Genomic DNA, 20,433 nt, shown 5'->3' on the forward strand with positions numbered 1-20,433 from the left:
TAAAGACATAGTTTTTTTTTTTTGCTGTAAAATGTTAAAAAATACATATTGGCAGCATTTCTTTTAAAATTTGAGAGTGAATGAGCACACAGCAACAGTTAGCAAGTGATAGCTCACGGAAAAAATTACATTAGGTATTGCATTCAGTCCAGTAGAAGTCCATGTGAATTCAGATTCTTTAAAATGGGCAAGAAAAACCAGTGTACTGATCAGGTGTCTTGGCTTCATCAATGTTGACTTCGTAAAAAAATTGCCTCAAAACAGCTTTCCTTTCCTTGTTAATGGAAATCCTTATTTTAAAAGCTTTTATTTAACTTGCAATGTATGTATGCAAGAATGTTTGTTCGGGTGGAATCTTTGAACTCTTTGAACCGATTGAGCTGAAATTTTGTATACACGTTTAGTTTGGATGACAATGCACGATATGGTGTGTGACATCATTCTAAATCCAAGATGGCGGAATAGTTATTTTGTTTACTGTCTGTCTTAAGGAAATATAAATTATTTTGTATAAGTTTCCGAAATTGGTTTAATTAACTGTCTAAGGCTAATAAATATTAAGAGGATTGTGTAGAGGAAATGGGTGTGGGGATAATGTTATAGTAACACAAAAATTATCACTTTAATACAATTTATTATATCAATGTCCACACGGCCAATAATTAGAAAAGAAAATATGTATTGTAAAACTTATCATATAATTTTCTCTCCAGGAGATATTATATATTATACTCTTTCTACATTATTTGTAGTAATTTTACTACAGGACTTTTAGTCATAGCTTAAATAATAACCTAACAATATGAAATTAAAATTATTTAAAATTATTGCACATAAACTTATCATTTATATAAAACATAATTAAAGCCACAAATAGTTAAATACTGATGAAAGTGTCAGGTTTTTCTACTTCTGTAATGAATAACACACTGTAATTTCATAACTGGATACTAAATCAGTAATAATGACATAAAATCAGTAAAACTTGGCAGCACTGCTAATGTGACATTTCTGAAACCTACATGTTTTCGTTCTATGTAATAAAATAAAATAAAAACATTTTTTATGAATAAAATGCTGGACTAAATAATGTTCAATGAAATTAACAAATATAATAAATTGTAGAGAATTAGAAAGGCATCTTCGGTAAATACTTTTCAGTTAGTATACAGGGAATCATGAACCTGTCTACTAGCAGATTATAAACTAGCAAACAACTACAACTAAACACTTAGTATAAATAATGGCAAGAAAAAACCAGGTTATTAACACCCATATAATATTATAATTGAAAATTTGCAACATATCTATAGTGTGTGGCTTTACACAGTTATTATATAGTTCATGGTAAAATTATATATAGCATTGTTGTTCCTACTACATTCCCATCAAAAACACAAACACAGGATCATCAAACACAAGGGTAGCTTAAGCTTTTGAAAGTATGGAAACATTATTAAATACCCAAAAAAATGTTAAACCTATAGATGTGTAGATTTCAAAAATAATATTTTTTAATTCTTTATGTTAGATTTTCACTTGTGCAACACATACACAATTGTAATATACATTAAACACAATACATAATTAATATTTTTTTACATGACAATTTTAACACTTATACTTAAAAGAACACTTTTCAAATGTGTTTGACATTTTAGGTATCTACCCTCTATGTTTCTTAAAACTACTAATATTTTACATAATACTTTACTCTAAGGCTAAAATTAAAAAAAAACCTAACTTGCATTTTAACTTAGACGAAACACTTTAAACGTATAGATTCAAAACAATCAGCACTGCCTAGCAGAGGTCTTTGAAACTGTGACCACTTCATCATCAAAACATCTCATTGATGCTGTATAGTTTTGTTATGACATATGAGTATAATACAATAAAGAAAAGCATATTGAAGTATATCTAAGTTTAAGCCCAATTCTCTATTTTATGTTTTCTAGTGACAGTGTGTTCAACAATCCAATCCAAGCAGAGATTGTGGTTCTGTCCTTACAAAAATCTTAGGGATAGATCTTGCTGAAGTAAACTTAACTCCAAACAATATCAAAAAAATTGATCATAAATTGACTTCCACCTACAATCATGATTGAGCTAACAAAAGTTGGGGCTTGGATGGATTTCAGCTAATGCTGATGACACTTGCCATAAATGTTAAAATGTTCAGTAGGGGTGGAGCATATTTATTGGACAAGACAACTGGCAGTTTTCCACAACTTAATGCAATGGCAGGAGATTAGACACACCTTAGCATAAATACTAATGACATCAGAACTTTAGGGCAGTGAAACTACAAAAAAAAATTACATGTATCTCTTGTGAATAACCTAAAATATATAATGATTTAAAACTTTTCTTACATTCTAAAAGATTGTTGGACTACTCTTTAGTAACTGCGTAAACCCAGTCATGTGATAAACATGGTCACCACAACTCCTCAACAGTTAGTAGTGATGAGTTGCTCACGAACCAATCATTCTTTTAAAACTAGTTTGTTTAGTGAAATAGTTAGCAAACTAGTTTCGCCCTGCAGGTTGTGTTTACATTTCTTTACTTTGAATATGGTTCAAATTAAACTGCTGCTGATGCTGTGAAAGAGTTATCCAAATATTGTATAAACGGAAGTTAATACCATCAAAGAATTATTTTAGTCACATCACTGTATTTTAATGGGAATGTAAAAATGTGAATATTAATTAGTAATCAGTGTCAACCATTAGTTTATGCCAATTGTATTAACATTTCTTCTGATTGTTAAACAGTCCATTATCGTGCAAATAACCATAAAAGTACTTGACAGACACAAAGACGTTTGTTTACAAAGCATGTGAGAGCATAATACAGTACTAGAAGCAAACAAACACGAGATAGAGAGGAATGTGAATGAACAAACTCGAAACATACAATGATGCTAGCAAACGTAATGATTAAGTGTTGGTACTTGTCAACGTATGTATGACCCACCAGCTGAACACGAATGAGACAATGTAAACCTACAGCTATAAGAGAATTAAGCAATGTGAAACTATAGCTGAAGAACAACAAGATACTGTAATCCTATCACGTATAGCTCAATGAGAACTAATTTTAACTGTATAAAACCAATGAGAAGTCATTTCGTCATTTGCTATAAACCATTAATAAAGAACACACACGTTAACAGTATTTCTGTCTATAAATATTGCTGATGATTTAATATATTGTGACAAAATTTATACCTCCTATTTATATTTCTATTTGTGTAAAAATTTAATATCTTATCAATCTAATTTTAAGATCGAATGCAATTATATTCACTTATCAAAATAACAACTTTCTTCTTAAATTTAACAAAAAATAGTGGATTTAAATACTAGTCATGTTAGTAATTATTTTCAACAAATCATTTCCTTTTAATTTTGTTTGCTTCATTGTTTATGGCATCCTATATATTAATGCCGAAAAACAAAGCAAATTAAACACTATAACCATAAATATTTTATCAAAAAAACATTTTGAGCTCAATTAGAAAACAAAGGAAACAAACAATGTGCATTCAGTACAGCAGCATTTGAACTAGACAGCACAGGGCAAACCATGAAAAGGAAGCCATCTGATGAACAAATGATACTTTAATAGTTCAAAGAAACTATGTAATTCGTAACCAAACGAAGAACAAAATAAACAAAAAAGGTCAGTTTTAATACCATGAACTACTAATTCACATAACTTCACAAAATTTCCCATCACTAGCACAGGAAAGAGAAGAGTAAGGAGATACATTATTCCCTTTCCCCCTTTTCCCTCACCAAAAATTAATTTCTTGGATTAGAATTAAAAAAATACAACAGTTGAATAATCAAGCTATGTGTTTTTCACATGAATAAAGATAAACTGATAGCAAATTATTATTAAAAAATAACTCAATAATCACACAAATGCTATAGTATTAAATAAATATTGTTAGAAATGCAAATGTTTAAATTCTTCTCCATTCCAGGGTGTCCACAAGTTGGAATTGGTCTGTAAAAGTCAGTGATTTTACATTAAATCATGAAAAAAGCCATGTGAATTCTCCAGTGATAGTAATTTGAGTGGACAATGTTATGCTTCAGTCTGCATTTGCACAGACTTAGACTGTGTAAGGGATTTTTTTTTCTACTACATAGTCATACACACTATAAAAAGGCATATGCAAGGTTATGTTTTAACTACGCCAGCTGTGGAGATAGTGGAGGTCAGGTTTTCTTTATTTCTTTCAAATAACTGACCATAGAAAATTATTTAACTAAATTATGGAAATTTGTAATTTTGTTCATGGAAAGTCAGGGAATAATGTGGACACTCTGGGTTTACTAATCTTCAGGCTGAAATTGTTCACAAGTACTGTCACCAAGTTTTCAAGCTGTAGCACTTAAAATTTAATATTATTATAATAATAATCATAATAATTGAACCATATAACACATTCACTTACATATTTTGAAGTGCAAATTCTTGTTGCTAATGATGTTATATGAATGAAGGTAATTATGTTGTTCAGCTTAGAAAATATAATGATCTGTTGTAAATGCTGGTCTTGTCTTCCTACATCTAGGTATCTCAGCTATATAATTTAATTAACTTAAGATATGTGTAATAGTAAATTGTCTTGGTATTTCAGTTCAAACTGTCATTTTTATATTAATATACATCAGATTACATATTTGGTACTACATATTACATAGCTCTTAAAATATTATCCAAAAAAGTTTTTTTATGATATATATATATTATTATTATTATTACTTTTACTTTGCCACACCTACTACCTATTGATAGTAAATTACAAAACATATGGCAGAAATATGTTTGGAAAAAAAACACTTGCAAACATAGTTATCACCATTGCATAGGTTCCATGTTCCCTTTGTGCTTTATTCTGTAATACTGTACTTTAAAACATAATACTGATACAGTGCCTAATGCTCACAATGGGGTTATATATGTTATACATGCATCGCTTAAGACATATACAAGCAATATGCTTTAAAAAATACTTAATATAACTCTGAATATTAGTTATAATATGAACCAATAAAAACTTAAGCACGCAAATTATACTAACTGTAATAAATATAGCCTTTTAAGCATTTAAATTCGCAAGATCTACATGTAATGTATGATTATGTGGGAAAAAAAACCCAACAGTGTTGTATGTCTGTTTTAAATTAGACTTACACAGCCATTTGAATTAAATAGACTGAAAAAATATTTACAAATGCTTCATCACTGGTTATAAAGACCAGCCATTTTCAGGAACTTCACTTCGATAAGAGTCCTTGAATATTATTGTATTCAGGGTAATTCCAAAAAAACATTTCACTATACACAACACATGTGTGTAACATAGCTGATGCTAATGTAAATATGTAAGTATTTTGTGTCACTTAACATGTACCATTGTTATAGTTTTTTCTATTTGTCTTTGAACAATATTACCTCAGTATTTTTTCAAGTGCAGCAAAACTGCTGTTTTTACTTTCCAGGTGACATAACTATATGTAAATATCACATTTTGTGTAAATGATACACGCAACAACAATGGGATGAGAAAAAATTTAAAAAAAATTGTATACAAATAATACTGACACTTAAAGAAATAGTTTTCTGGTCACAGCCTTAAAAAATTCTGTACAACGAGAGCATCTCGTGCACAGAATTCTGAGTATGTAATATATATATTTTTTAATTTCAGATAGAGTTGAAACTCTTCCTAAGTCTAAAAAGGTAGGGATGCATCATACGTGCTGTGGTAGTCGTTTCCTCCTCAACAACACTAAAACAAAACAAAACATTGCATAAATGTTACAACAAAAAAAATTAAAATAACAGAAATCAAGGTGCAAACAAAAGTCTAACAAAGGAAAGCAAATTTTTATCCATTCTGTTAGGTAAAAAATTAAAGTTTGGGTGCCATCATGCAAAATAAAAGTAGCATTAAATTAGTCACTACAAAACATTCTTTGAATTTTTTTTTTTATTTAAAAGTCTATTTTTAAAAAATATTAGCATACAATTTTACTAACTAGGACCAACTTTGTACAATGAAAGTACATAACGGACATACAAATCTTTACTTGGAACCGATTTATGCCCCTTACATTTCAAGATGATTAACACTAAAGTATATGTTGTTTTGATGTCTGTTAGTACTGGTTATGTGTAGAGTCGTAACATTTTTTATCTACACATTTTGTACAAATAGTTTCTGCAACAGAAACTGCAGAACAAACATCCAGCAAACATTGACTTGACTTTGACCGCTGCCATGAGAAATTATAAATTATGTTAGTTCAAACATAAATTAGTCTCAAATATTAGTCAACCTACATTGTCATCACATAAAATCTATAATACTTACGGATGGGCCAATCGAATCTTTGAATAATCAAATACCATCATATCCTTAGAATCAAAGGATACAATAATTGAGGAAAAAGATTTGATGAAAATAATAGAAGAAATAAAGTAAATTTAAAAAATTCAACACTGATAACCTATGAATTTTACTAGGTCAATTTTATTCTTTGTACCTATCTTGTTAGCATTCCCCAAATTATTGTAATTTAATATATAATTTTATCTAAATAAAATTACAATATGTATTGATAGTTGAAACTTCGTAAAACAAACATTTACAGTGTTGAATGTTTCACCATAGTTAACATTTTTATAATGTTATGTACTATTTTCTTTTTGACCCTTGAGACCTAGGTTTGGAATCGAGGGGTATTTTCAAAGTACTCATTCGTATTAGAGAAAATCGGGATTTGACCAATTACTGATAATACTATATATGTATATTTATAATCCCAAGAATAACACTAAGTTAATTATTGCTATAGTACTTCAAGTGCTATTTATTGAAGTGAGTAGATGAGTTACTAAAACATATTGTACGCCTTGTTTAAAGAAATAATTTGAAAGGAACACAGTCCGCATTGCTGCCAATTCATTACTGTTTGTTTTGTTGCCAAAATTGTGAAGGCAAAACAAGTATTATTTGTACCCGATCCAATATACTAATTTTAAATCTATACCTGCAATCCTTTCATAGCATAAAGTATTAGAAAATTACTGAAAATTCTCTTACATAACAATGGACTGTCAGGATGGAAATATAGGGCTAAACCATAAAAATTTGTATATTTATTTCTATTGAAAATACAACAGTAAAAATATTGTCGGATGAACACCTTAAAAGTCTTCTGAGTGGCAAATGCTTGTCTACCACGTATTTCCACCAGCCAGATGTTTGGCATGGACAGTATAAAACAAGTACAGATGAAGTGTGTGTGTTGGTGGAGAAATTGTGGTAAGAAAGAGATGACAATAGTTTATTTGAAGTAGCTTGGCTTCTGGGTTGTTGCCATGTCCTTGGCGAATAATTCAACGATGTTTTGGTTGACATTGCAGTCGCCATCAGGGAGCAGTTACCCTGATGATGGCGACTGCAATGTCGACCGAAACGTTGGTGAATTATTCACCAAGGACACGGCTACAACCCAGAAGCCAAGCTACTTCAGACAATGGCCGTGAAAGCCTGCGAACATTATTAATAGTTTATTTGGTTGACACACCTTAAACACAGGCATACTTTATATTTTAGTTATGCTATTTAAAGTTTCTCATGTTTATTTATTTATTATTTTTATTTAAACTTATTTGCAGTAAAAGCAGCTTGCTCAACTAATATATGTTATTTGCCCAAATTACTATAGCTATGCAGCAAAATATGCAAAAGTTCCAAAATACAACTACGAGTTTGGAACAGCATATTTTTTAGATCAATCAAGCATCCAGGTTGCTATAAATAATTTGCTCCTCGGTAACATTCGCAAGCTTCTAGCACTTACTGTTTGGTGAGCACACGTGCATTTTTGATGAGCGGTTTGTTTAAGCTCTGACTCACTTGCAGAGTTGGTTTATTATTATTATTATTATTATTATTTAAACTTTGCTTGACATTATTATTAACTAAGGAAAGTTCAGCAAATTTATTGCAATAGCTCTCTTGAATTTGTTGTTACAAATTTTAACAAGATGTTTTCTAAGCGTTATTTTTGATCTGTAAAAAGTTATGAAACTGATCATAATTATGAACGTTTGTACTATTTTATAAAATATAAAAATATCTGATGAGAAAATAGCAATAGAGTTATTGTGATAAATTCACAGGAAAAGTGCTCCAACTGTAGTAATGACAATAAATTAAAACAATCCATGTGGTGTGTGAGTCAAAGCCTTGAGGCTCAGAATCACCTGCCATGTTGGGTTTTATTTCATCCCCTTCCATTCAGATTTTTAGGAAGATGTATTTTGAAAATGGGACTGTAAAAGAAGTTTTAATAATTACTAACTGGGAAAACGTGAAAATGAAAATGTAATGAGTGGCTATAACTTTCAAAACAGGCTAAAAAAAATTGTATTGTGAAAACATGCCTGAATTTGTGCAAATAGCAGATATTTACATACTTATGTATTGCTTATATAATTAAACATTTGTAGGAATTACCCTTAAATAAACATTTTATCAGGAAAATGAATGTTCATTATTTTATTTTTACACTCAATATTGTGTGTGTGTGTGTGTGTATGTATACACACTCACACTCACTCTCTTTCTCTCTTTAAATAATTAGGTGCCAAAATAACATTTGAACTTTTATGGGTCATGTAAAAAAGAATTAAATGTATTACAGAACTTAAGATTTGAAGGTTTTTAAAGCATTGTTACTGACTACTTCAATATTTATTTTAATTTCTTTCAGAAAGTTTGATTTGATTTTCAAATTTCTGACAATTTCGACAGCCAAGTAAAAAAAGTAACTTTTTCTAAAAAAAATTCCAACTAAATCCTGCAGTAGCCTTTAAACCTAAAAATTTTCCAACCTGTTATTAATTCTCCTTATTGGTACTGCAAAAAAAAAAGTTACAAGTTTACTTTGGCAACTAATTATGCACAAAGTATGTGATATATATAATTTTATACTTTTTCTTTCTTTTTTTTTTAAGTTGTGACATTTAAGCTATTCAAAATTTATACGAGTTTAAAAATGCTTAATATAAAGATAAAATAATGACCTTAAATTGGATACATCTCCTTTATGTAACTATAGAAAACAAAGCCCTCATGAATTACATAGGTTCTAGTGAAACCACAGGAGTTTGACAATCTAACTTAAAAGACTTCACAAACTAATGACAAATGTCGTGAATGGTACTTTTTAAGCAGTGTATAGACTCTTGCAAAACTTTGACATTGCAATGATTGTACTCTGCTATCAAATTCATAATTTATGTAGTATAAAATAAAAACATTATTTTTCCTTTTAAGTTCAAATTTTTTCCCTGGTGACAGAATCCTGTTACAAAACTTATGTTCCTGCAGTGAAGTAAGTGTTTCATATAAATATTTTCTCATATTCTTATTCTTCGGGAAAGACAAGATTTAATAATTCTCTTGACATATTTACCAAATAATTTAAAATATTTTTGAGAGAAAGCAGTTATCATGATTGCTTTTCCAAAGGAGATAGCTCATTGACAAAAAAAATTTGTGCATGGCCACCATGCTAGAAATGATACTTCATAAATAAAGGGATAGGAAATATTTAAGGTACACAAATATTTGAAACACATGTCGAAGAACACACGAGTCCAGGCGAGTGTACAAGAATGAGTGTGTATGAGAACGAGTGCAAGAATCCAAGTGGGCAAGTATGCAAGGGCACAATTATGTGAAAGTGCTGTTACGCAAACAACCCATCGACTACTGTTGCCATCTGTGTTTTTGTCAAGTCATTTGATTCAAGAGCCTATCATACCTAGGCACATACCGTGTGCAGACTTCAGGGAAAAAAAATTGGTTGTCTGTAAAGTCGGTTTACGGACGATAGTTAAATGTGACGTCATAACAAAACATTGATGAAATGATTGCATACTTTTATGAATAAAATTTAATCATTTTTATTGAATGATCACTATTTCGTATGGATACAAAGAAGGAGTGTGAAATGAAATCTACAATTTAATTGATAAATTTACTTTTATTTGCACTCATTAATTCAAATATGTTTATTATTTTAATGAAGAGATTATTTTAACTATAACTTTTATACATGTTTGTTATTTAACTTCTTCCAATCTGTGTTATTCTGTTATGGATAGGACGATGATAGGAAAAGTAGGAAACGAATGGGAGTGTTTCAAGTTTAATGTGCCTCAAAAAAGTCAAATTGATGGTTGTTCCAATCGAGTGGAAGAGAGATAGATGCGGCGCAAGCGTACAATGAGCGTAATGGGACAATGTGTGTTACGGGAGACTTTTTTCTGCGTGCAGCTGGCGTTCATCAATTTATTAGACATCACGTCAAAAAACAGTATGATTTTAAAACTACTTAAGATATCCTAGTGGTGTCTGTTTATGAAAAGCATTTAAGAACACCGGATGAGTAGTCCTGTTTCCAGATTTTGTTTTGAATTTGTCCATGTAGAAGAGCAAAAGTGGCTAAAAAGTATGTTTTCAGAGTAATTTTTAGGTGTGTAACACCCGGTACTGATTCTTGAAAGCTCTCAAAGGACTTGTTTTACACCTTTATCTTCATTTTTTCACCATGTAAATGTTATGGTTACCACTCGGATATCATAAATGATCAATGTATGACGAGAAGATTGCACGCCAGCTCAGAGCTTGTACTTAAGGGTGATACCAAGCTGCAAGCACCAGCAAGCGTCACACTTACATCCCGCCTCACAAACACAAATACACCCCTGACTAGGCAGGCCCCTTAAGGCTTCCAGCGTAGTTTGGTATGTAAAAAATAATAAATAAATAAAATAAATTACACAATATAGGTTCACACTGGACGTTCATAACTGTAACAAACATGCGAATTTCAATCCTGGGGTGAAAAAGGGGCAAGTATGTTTTAAAAGTTAATAATTACATCTCCAAATTTAATTAGGCATAATGAATGATTTTGGGTACCAATAATAAACATAAAAAAACTTACAACAATTTTTATACTTTGCGAAATTCAACTCCGATGGGTGAAGAAGGGATATGTATGATTTAAAGATTAATTATTATAACTCTGGTTTTAATTAAGTGTAATGAATGATTTTGGGTACCAATAATAAATATCCAAAAACTTTCCACAGTTTCAATTTTTTGTACAATTCAACCCCTAAGGGGTGAAAAAGAAGTATGATTTTTAAGATTATTACTTATATCTCATAACTTAATTAAGTGTAATAAATGATTTTGGGTACAATAATAAACATACGAAAACTACTAACCACAATTTTTATTTTTTTGCAAAATTCAGCCCATAATAAATGGAAAAAATGGTAAGTATAACTCCGAATTAAATTATTTAGCATGTTATGAAATGAAATAAATATTTAATGCTTCTGACAAATTATTCTGTCTATTTATTCAGTAAAAAGTTAGGAATTAAACACACAACTTTTTTTAATGGTAAGATTTTAGCAATACTCATAAATTGTGAGAGTGAAGCCATAGGTTATTAGCTAGTACTTCAAAATGTCGTCATAATTACACTGTAGCCAAGCCTAAACATGAAATAAGTTTCCTTTTCATTCCAATCTTATGAATTTCCATGAATTCTAAATTATTGATAAAAAAAGTGCATTAATATTACTTGATTTGCAATTTTATATAAATTTTTATCTACAAGTTCCTTATGTATTAGAATATAGTACAGAATATTTCATTCCACCACCTATTTTTTTATATTAAAAAAAATAGACATTTCAAAATTTTTGGGAGTTAAGAGATGGTCCTTAATGAATTATTTTTTTTATTTTCACAAAGTTCTCTATCACTTAGTTTTATTTTCATTAAATAATAGTAGTACATTCTTGCACAATCCAGAGAGATTCCTAAACATATTTTGAACATCTCTTTGACTGCAATATTCATTTCTTGACACTGTGATACAGTGATTAAAGCTTGGAAATTAAATGCAAGTACAATAATCTGCATGCTCAATTCCAAAATAGTTATTACCATTAATTATAACTTATTACTATTAAACAACTATTACATACTACTCAAACAAAAATTCAGTCTTTTCAGAAGTGCAGTGCAAGCAATGCCTACCTTACACATTATAACATTTATAATTAAACCTTAAGTAAATGAATCACCAATGACTAACAAAAATAATGCAAAAATATTATTTGAACAGTGAAACACTTGGAAGTACTTTATAAACACTGCCATGTTGCTAAAAATTTAAGAAATGGTTCAACTTCAAACAATGTTGAAAAACATTTGTACTCAGTCCCAACAATTTATATATAACATAATGTAACAATTATTTCTCCTCAATCAGATCAAACTAATACAACTTCATTTCAATAATACTGGTGCATATTAATACAATGTTAAGTATAGTACATTACAATGGAAAAATAAAATAACACTGTATACACTGATCATATACATCTATAGCAATAAATCAATAAATGAAGATTTTTTTTAGTTCCATGATCAAGCTACAAAGCAGCAAGAATTTCAGACTGAATAGTGCATTCCAGTTAGTATAAACATTTTTTAATCAACTGATTGTAATTTCTATCAACAACTGCTCACAACTTAAACTCAACTCACCTCTTTTGACATAACATTAGGACAATTGGTTTCATGTTTTAATGCGTTCTTCACTGAAATGAGTCAAATGTGTTAAGATTAGCTGAAATACACTGTTAAAGGGGTAGTTTACTAAATTATTTTGCTTCTTTGATTTTACATAGTATCTCATGATTTTAAAAAACTTTAAAATAAAATAAATATCATTGTTTATAAAAGAGTTTATTGATTCAATAAGGGTTTATTTAATGGTTTTGATAACCTAAAGAGCAAATTTATATTTCAAACCAAGCATGAATTCATGTGTACAGTTTTAAATGTTTTCATGTGAAGCCTTTATCATAAAGCTATATATATATATTTTTTAAGACTCATTTATAAATCAATAAAGATTTGGTTTTTCCAAAACACTGAGAAAAAAAAATAGGTTTCTACAATATTGGGAAAACAAATTTTTATTGATTTGCGATAAAGACTATATATGAACTGTTAGTTCAAAACGGTGTACCACATGAAATATAAGTTGGTCTTTAAGTTTCTCAAAACCTATACATAAACACTTATTAAATTGATAAAATCTTTCATTAACAGTAAACAACAATTATATTATGAATTAATTTCAAACCATGAGGATAAACACAAAATTAATGAAGCAAAATAATTTAAGAAAAATTTGCATCCTCTATGCAATTAGGCTTTAATAATCATATTTATATGCCATGTGAAACATATTACTGATAAATGTTGTTCAACATCCTAAACTCTGTATAAACTCAAAAAATTTTACAAAGTGGCAAAAAGTTGTTATTTTTTCCTCAACACAACAACAAAGTCAATTTTTTTTTACGCCCAATATGCAGAATTCCTTTGCTCGAAGAACAAACTACTATGATAAGAAACATCATTTTCTGCGTTCAGTTCATCTAATTATTTCTCCCGTGTCCCTGGCATCCCTGGCATAAGGAAGTAACTCTCCATTTAATTTAAAAATTTAACTGAAAAATAAATCTTGCGCACTGGTTGGTATGCAAATGAGTGTCTTGTACTTGTGCAAGGTACTGCATGTGGATGTGTGCACCATCTATTAAAACGAACCTAATACAAATATATCACCCACATGCAATTTAATGTTTCCCTGCACTAGAGAAGTGCAGCTAACTGCTAAGCTAACTTGGGTTCCGAAATTTTTTTAACAGCAAGTTTTTCGGTACTACACAGCTACAAAGAGTGAAAAAAAGCTCGGGAGGAAAGGTCAGGACCGTGACGACAAGGGGGGGGGTATCTATTTCTTTAATCCCCTCCCCCTGTGCGAGGGTGGCAGCACTGGGGGCGGGGGGTCTGCCCCCAGCCACGTCATCTTCTGGAAGCGCCCCTTGATGACGGGGGCTTGCCACTTGCTGGCCGCGGCAGGGGTCTCTTCCACCGGCCTGCACCAACACACCCGCCACTCACACAGGACGTCAGCACCACTGCATCCCAGCACTCCCCAGAGCAACGTGTGATCACGTCCTTCAAGGATGTGGTATGTGAACTGGTGGTCGCTAATATTCGTTTCACGTTTTGACCTTTTTGCTTGAGAAGAAATGGAACATGCATGGGGGAAAAATTACAATGAACACTCAAATTTTAGACATAATTATCAGTCCACTTCAAATATAAAATTGCCTTCTACTCCTGAGAAAGGCTACTATGTAGTCGTTGAATCCGGGGTGTGTGTGTGTGTGTGCTATCTTCTCAAAATGTCTTTCCTAATATCAGTCTCCAAAATATTTTTGATATGGCCAAGACTCTCATAGGAAACTCTCCTAACATTTTTCTTGCTCATCAAGAACATGAGACACAGAATAAAAAAACAACCTATGCCTCATCAGTCACTTCCCATTAAACAGCAAGTCATAAATAACTAGTGTCAGGAACACAAATCACATGGATGTCCATTTTTACAGTACAAAACTGAACTGTCTTATTGAATGCATTTTTATCATTCTATTTGCATGTACTGCAAATGATTTAATCAATTAGTGACAAAAAATGGGAAAAGGGGGGGGGGGGGGGGAATAAGGAAATACTCGCAATGCTGCCTCATTGGTCTAGGGAAATAACCTACCTGACTTCTAGCCCTAGGATTGGGGGTTCAAGTCGCAACTCAGACATGGGTGTTTTTAGAATATTTTTGCGGGGAATTCCCTATGAAGTCTCCTTGCTTAGGGTAGAAACATTTATTAAGCTCTTATAACTTTTTTTTATTTAATGGGCATTCCTTTTGTAATCAAAATTAAATCACTGTTATTAAATAGTTTAAATATGTGGGTATTGATTTTGCGGTTAAACACAATATAATTATAACTTTATTATAAATTATTTAACTTCCGCCTATCGTTTTCCCAGACCATTTCCACATTCCCTGACTTCCCAGATTTTCCAGACTGGTAGGAATGCTAACTGAACATAAACGCATACAAAAACCAGTTAATATTACTTTCACACGAAGTGAAAATATCTGAATTAAAAAATAACAAACTACAATAAAAACAACTTAAGAGAACTTAATGGCAGCCCGGCCCTGCCACCATCACAGTGCTTCAGAAGCATGCCATAAACAGGAAAAGTGTGTGCGTATGTACGAACAGAAGATGTGCCTTGCCGAAGCAGAATGGGTGAGAGTAAAGCGACGTCCCAACTAGTGATTAGGTCATGCCACTATCAGTTACTAGTCTCCACACAAAAAACAGGTAATTTTTTTTACCCAAGTATCAGGTTACAGTTACTCGACAAAGTTTCTTAAGATGGCTGTTAAAAATAGCCATTGTATATAAAACTTAAATGCCCAAAAAACAGAGAGACCAGCTGCGCCAACAAATTGTGTGGATGTAGAAGCCCAACAGACACTTCCCAGTACGAGTGGCTTGCCTCGGAGGGCAGTCCAGAGTTTGCATGTGGCAAAACAGGGGCAAGAATCACAACGAAAACATACAATGATATGGGTGCTGATGGCACAATGTACACAAAAACATGCAGACACACAGAGACAAGGCCACAACTACCTAAACACTTAATTTATAAACCACTTTACAACCAGGAGAATTTTCTTCGCAACTCAACTTAGGTCAGTTCTTGTGTTCTTGAAACTATCTTATGACAATTAGCTAAAACACTCCAACGTCTAAATTAGTATAGTAGTTTATGCGAATCTTCAAGTTTGTATCATGTGAGCCGTAAATCTTCAAGATGGCGGTAATCCGTGAAATCTTCCAGGTGGCATAATTCTTGTACATCTTCCAGTTGACAAATTAAATTCAGATAATGTCAAGAAAATTACTTTCTCAGTTTAAACTATTTAAATTAAATATAGTAGTCAACATAAAATGAGTAAAGTGAAAAATTATAAAAAAGTAAATTCAAGTTTATTTAACTTTAATAAGAGAGAAACTGTTGACAAATATATGTTGTGACGTCGTACCGACCATGGCCTTTAAGCCCGTGCTCCGCACCACCAGTACCGTATCCTGTTTTCGGAGCGCGCCCCTTGCCCAGCCGGATTGAGTCAGGCGAGCGCCTCGGGCGTGACCCCAATAAACAACAAACCTCATTAACAGTCACCGCGGCCACTGGCCTTAATTAAAATGCTCGTGACTATGATCAAGTCGGAATAGGAGAAGTCCCTCTAAAACAATTCACAGTGGGACAATATGTTAGTAAATTTACAGTCGCCAGCTTGATGTCACAATTTAAATAATTAAATACATTAAAACCATTGTTAAGCCTTAAGCACCCAATTACCAGGTGCTACATTTTAATTGGGCACCTGGAACATGTTTTAACTGGTCATAGAGTAAATTCAATTAATATAAGTTTTTTGACGCCGACTCACAAAGAAGAGAAAGTTTCTCTTCCTTGCGAGGCGGCCATGTTCGGCAGTCTTCAACCACTCCGCGCCGGGAACAGACGTGTGTCCGTGGGCAGCATCCAAGTTTTCTTTCTTTGATTATTTTATTCTGTACTAAATCTTTAAATTTAAACCTCTTATTAATTCATTGCTGCCCACGTCGACTCGGCGCGTATTTTACGGAACCGAGCCTATCCCGACCGTCTTCATCGTGATACCGCGCTGCGGATCGTATCACTCACGTAAGTGTTTCGCCGAACTTAGGAGCCCGCTCATCTACCCCCCCCCCCCCCCCCCCCCCCTGCACCCGTTAACTTTCGGCGCTGGCCGTCTCCAGCGAGCATCGACCCACGTCCCGCGAGACTGCCGCGGTAACCATTGTCACGTAGTGTTGTGTTAGTGTTGGTGAGAATTTATGTAGCGGGACTGAACCGCGGAGCGGACTTGTAGAGTGTACCGTGTACCCACATGGACCCCCGGTGAAACTCCCAAATTAAATGTATTCTCGCCAACTCGTATATCATTTTCCGTAATTCCCCGTCCTCCACACGGCCGAGCGGCCTTCACAGTCAAGCGTAGAACCATTCAGGTTACATTCAAGCCGTGTACCTGGCGTGGCACGCGGGGGCAGAGTACCCACGACCCCACACCAACGGCCTAGCAGCCCGCTAGCCTGGCGCCCCTCCGGACAACAAGAGCATCGCGACGCCCGTAGCGCCCGTCAGGTACCCACCGGGCCTTTCACAGAGGTCGGGTGATGGCAGTTGTTACCACTCACCACCTCCGGCTAGCTCAAATTAGGTGATGAGTGGAACATACAGGTTACAGGTCACGAAGAAAGAAGAAATATATATATATATAATGTTCGATGTATTACCTGGTTTTAATTATTCATTTAAAAATCACAAAATATTTAGCACAACAAAACAAATAATAATCAAATGTACATTAAAAATAAGATAAAACCCGGAGCCATCGCCCGACCACGGCCTGCTCAGCCCGCCGCTCGAACAACGACCGCTCGGCCCGGTGCTCGGACAATGACTGATATTACTTTCCTCTCCCTTGTGTGGGCAGTGTCCTGGGCTAGCTGACGTAATTCTCAGCCAATCACGGCGCATGGCAACAGAGGCTTCCACGAAATGCTTACTTCTGTTCCCACGACGCAGCGATTTTGTATCTTCCTCGCACTTCCGTGACCGTGACTCACACGCCTAGCGTGTGAAACAAAGCCTCGGTCGTGGAAAAAATGAAGGAAAGTCACGTCGACATGCCTTCCCACACAAAGAAGCCAGCAAAAAAATACTTGAAATATAAATTTATGAATTTTAAAAAATAAAAACAAAAAAACCCAGTGAAACACTTTACGTCTAACTTTGAAAAATAAAAAAACTTTACATCATTTGAAAACCTAACTTAAAATTTGACAAAAAAATTTATAACAAAAGATTATTGCTGGATTGCATGTGGAAGGCTGTAATCTGGGTTGTAACATTACCCCTCCAACTTCTCAGTTAAAAGCCAAAGCTTTTCACTGAGAAGTTACCAAAGTACAAAAAAAAATGAGGTCCAAACCTAACCTCTGAAGTCCCTACATAAATCATAAACATTTCAATGCACTTAAATAACAATTCTTACAAAAGTGGGTGACACCCAAAATTTATCTTCCTTGCCACTTAGGAAAAAGTCTCGAAACTTACAAGTTCTACTTCAAACTGTCATGGGTTTACTCAATTTGCTCAAATAAATTTAAAAACAATCTCTAAAATAATCTTCAACAAACAACAAGTTGACACAATTCTACAGTCATGGCATGACAAACACTTCATTAAGATACAGTCGTATTCTTCTCTTCTTCAAAAACAAATTACATGAACCAATGCCCTTCTTTAGGTTTCAAACCATATCTCCCCTTTCAGCAGCAGCCACATGTAATTAACCTTGATGAGGGGTGGGAGCGACCAAGGAGAAGGGACGCACCCTTGCAAAAAAACATCGGATACCATGCCGGAAACATATTTAAAATTAACCTCCTGGCCCCCCAGCTGCCTCACAAACACAAAACAACAAAAAAAAACATTTGCTGCTTATTAAGGGCAATACAAAAAATTCGCTTAGACTCTGGCCATCAACACACAACTGCTTCTGCAGCTTCAAAACTCGACGACTATTATTTATTAACGTATAGCGTTACATTTCACACCTTTAAAATAGGATGTTTACATCCTGTCATTTAATCCAAAACTACATATTTACCATTAAACATGTGAGGCACTTAAATTTAAAACATAAACCTTTTCAAAATTTTATCATATTCCCGAAAACATAACCAATTCATTATGAATTTCAGACAAAACTATATTTAACTCCACCCCTCCATCTAGGCAGTGGGCCAAACAAGTCTACACACACTGTTTCCAAAAGCTCTATTGCTAGCACATGTTGCATCACCCCTTTACATTTCTCACTCATTACTACTGTCTGTGCACATGACAAAAACTGTTTACACTCTTGGCGACAGTTCGGTACACACAACCCTCATTTGGCACATTACTGTTTAGGTTTTGAAAAAAAATGTCTTTTTATCACTTCCCTGCAATCTGCAGAACTTAATTCCGTGATTACATCCTCGGCAAACTTATCTGTAAGTTTGTCCGAGAATGCTTTCATCTCAGTCTCTACTTTTGTCATATGTTTACACAAACTCCTGATCCCATGTCCATTACCTCTTATTTTACAAAATGTTTCCTCTACATTATCCGAACATTCCCTGTTTACCTCATCACGAAACTTTTCAAACGTGTTTCCAATGTTTATTTTTTCGTCATCATGCCCAATAAATTCAATATTTTCTTTTGTCACTATCACTTCCCTTTCAACAGTTTCCAAATTATCTTGTTCCTTTCCAACTTGCGATTCACAACTCTCAACCCTTGATTCACATGCTGAAATTTGATTGTTTACATTAGCATGCACAAGTTGTATATGTTTAAACATTTCTTCCCTTACAAGCATTATATCATGTTGTATTTCCTGTTGCATGCACTCCATTTTGTGTTGCCCCTGTGCAATTTGTTGTTGTATGGCAATTAACATTTGCATCATCTGTTCAGACCCCCCCATAACCTCACTTTGAATAGGCCCTGCAAGATGTTCCATCTTACCAGACATTTCTTGTAGACCTGGAAAATCCTGTGTTTAAATTTAGTTGGTTTTACACTTCACTTCAGTGATAGTTAAAAAAAAATAAGTTTCAAAATTACAAACTTAGTTGACTTGTGTTTGTTGCTCTGTCCCACGTAGCCCCGCGATGCGACAATCTCGACGTCCCGTGATGTAACACTCTCGAAGTTCTACGGAGTTCTGCGATGTGACGATCCTGAAGTTATGCGATGTCCCGCGATGCGACAATCTCAATTTTTTGCGTAGTTCCGTGATGTGACGATCTCGAAGTTGTGCATGTGACGATGATCACGAAGTTCTGTGTACTGGACACCCCTGGGTCTCGCAGCTTCGGTCTACCGTGGTTTTTACGACGCGTGGACAAAGCACTAGTTGAAACAGTCCGGCGGTAAACAGCACGGCCGATGATTGATAGATGTAAACATAGCTTGAAGTTCTTGACGTATTTGTTTTGAGAAAAAAAAATGTTCTTAGAAAATGTTGCTAACTCAGGGCGTGTAGAAGTCCGTGCCAGCCCCACGTTTGGTGCCAAATGTTACCACTCACCACCTCCGGCTAGCTCAAATTAGGTAATGAGTGGAACATACAGGTTACAGGTCACGAAGAAAGAAGAAATATATATATACAATGTTCAATGCATTACCTGGTTTTAATTATACATTTAAAAATCACAAAATATTTAGCACAACAAAACAAATATAATTAAATG

General features: G+C 33.5%; 1 protein-coding gene across 4 annotated transcripts in view; it reads right to left on the bottom strand.

Moving 5' to 3' along the window:
• Nucleotides 1-476: 476 nt before the first annotated feature.
• LOC134541689 (nucleoporin SEH1) overlaps nucleotides 477-20,433 on the bottom strand; it is a 68,719-nt gene continuing 48,762 nt past the window's right edge. Inside the window, exon 7 of one of the 4 annotated variants that reach the window (XM_063385308.1) lies at nucleotides 477-5,812. In XM_063385308.1, coding sequence (XP_063241378.1) covers nucleotides 5,728-5,812 — 85 coding nt within the window. In that variant the 3' untranslated portion in view covers nucleotides 477-5,727. Of the gene's footprint in view, nucleotides 5,813-11,349; nucleotides 14,083-20,433 lie in introns of those variants that run through there. The other 3 variants (XM_063385309.1, XM_063385306.1, XM_063385307.1) reach the window with 3 other exon arrangements.

This window comes from Bacillus rossius, assembly GCF_032445375.1.
Source record: "Bacillus rossius redtenbacheri isolate Brsri chromosome 4 unlocalized genomic scaffold, Brsri_v3 Brsri_v3_scf4_1, whole genome shotgun sequence".
Classification (NCBI taxonomy): Eukaryota; Metazoa; Arthropoda; class Insecta; order Phasmatodea; family Bacillidae; genus Bacillus; species Bacillus rossius.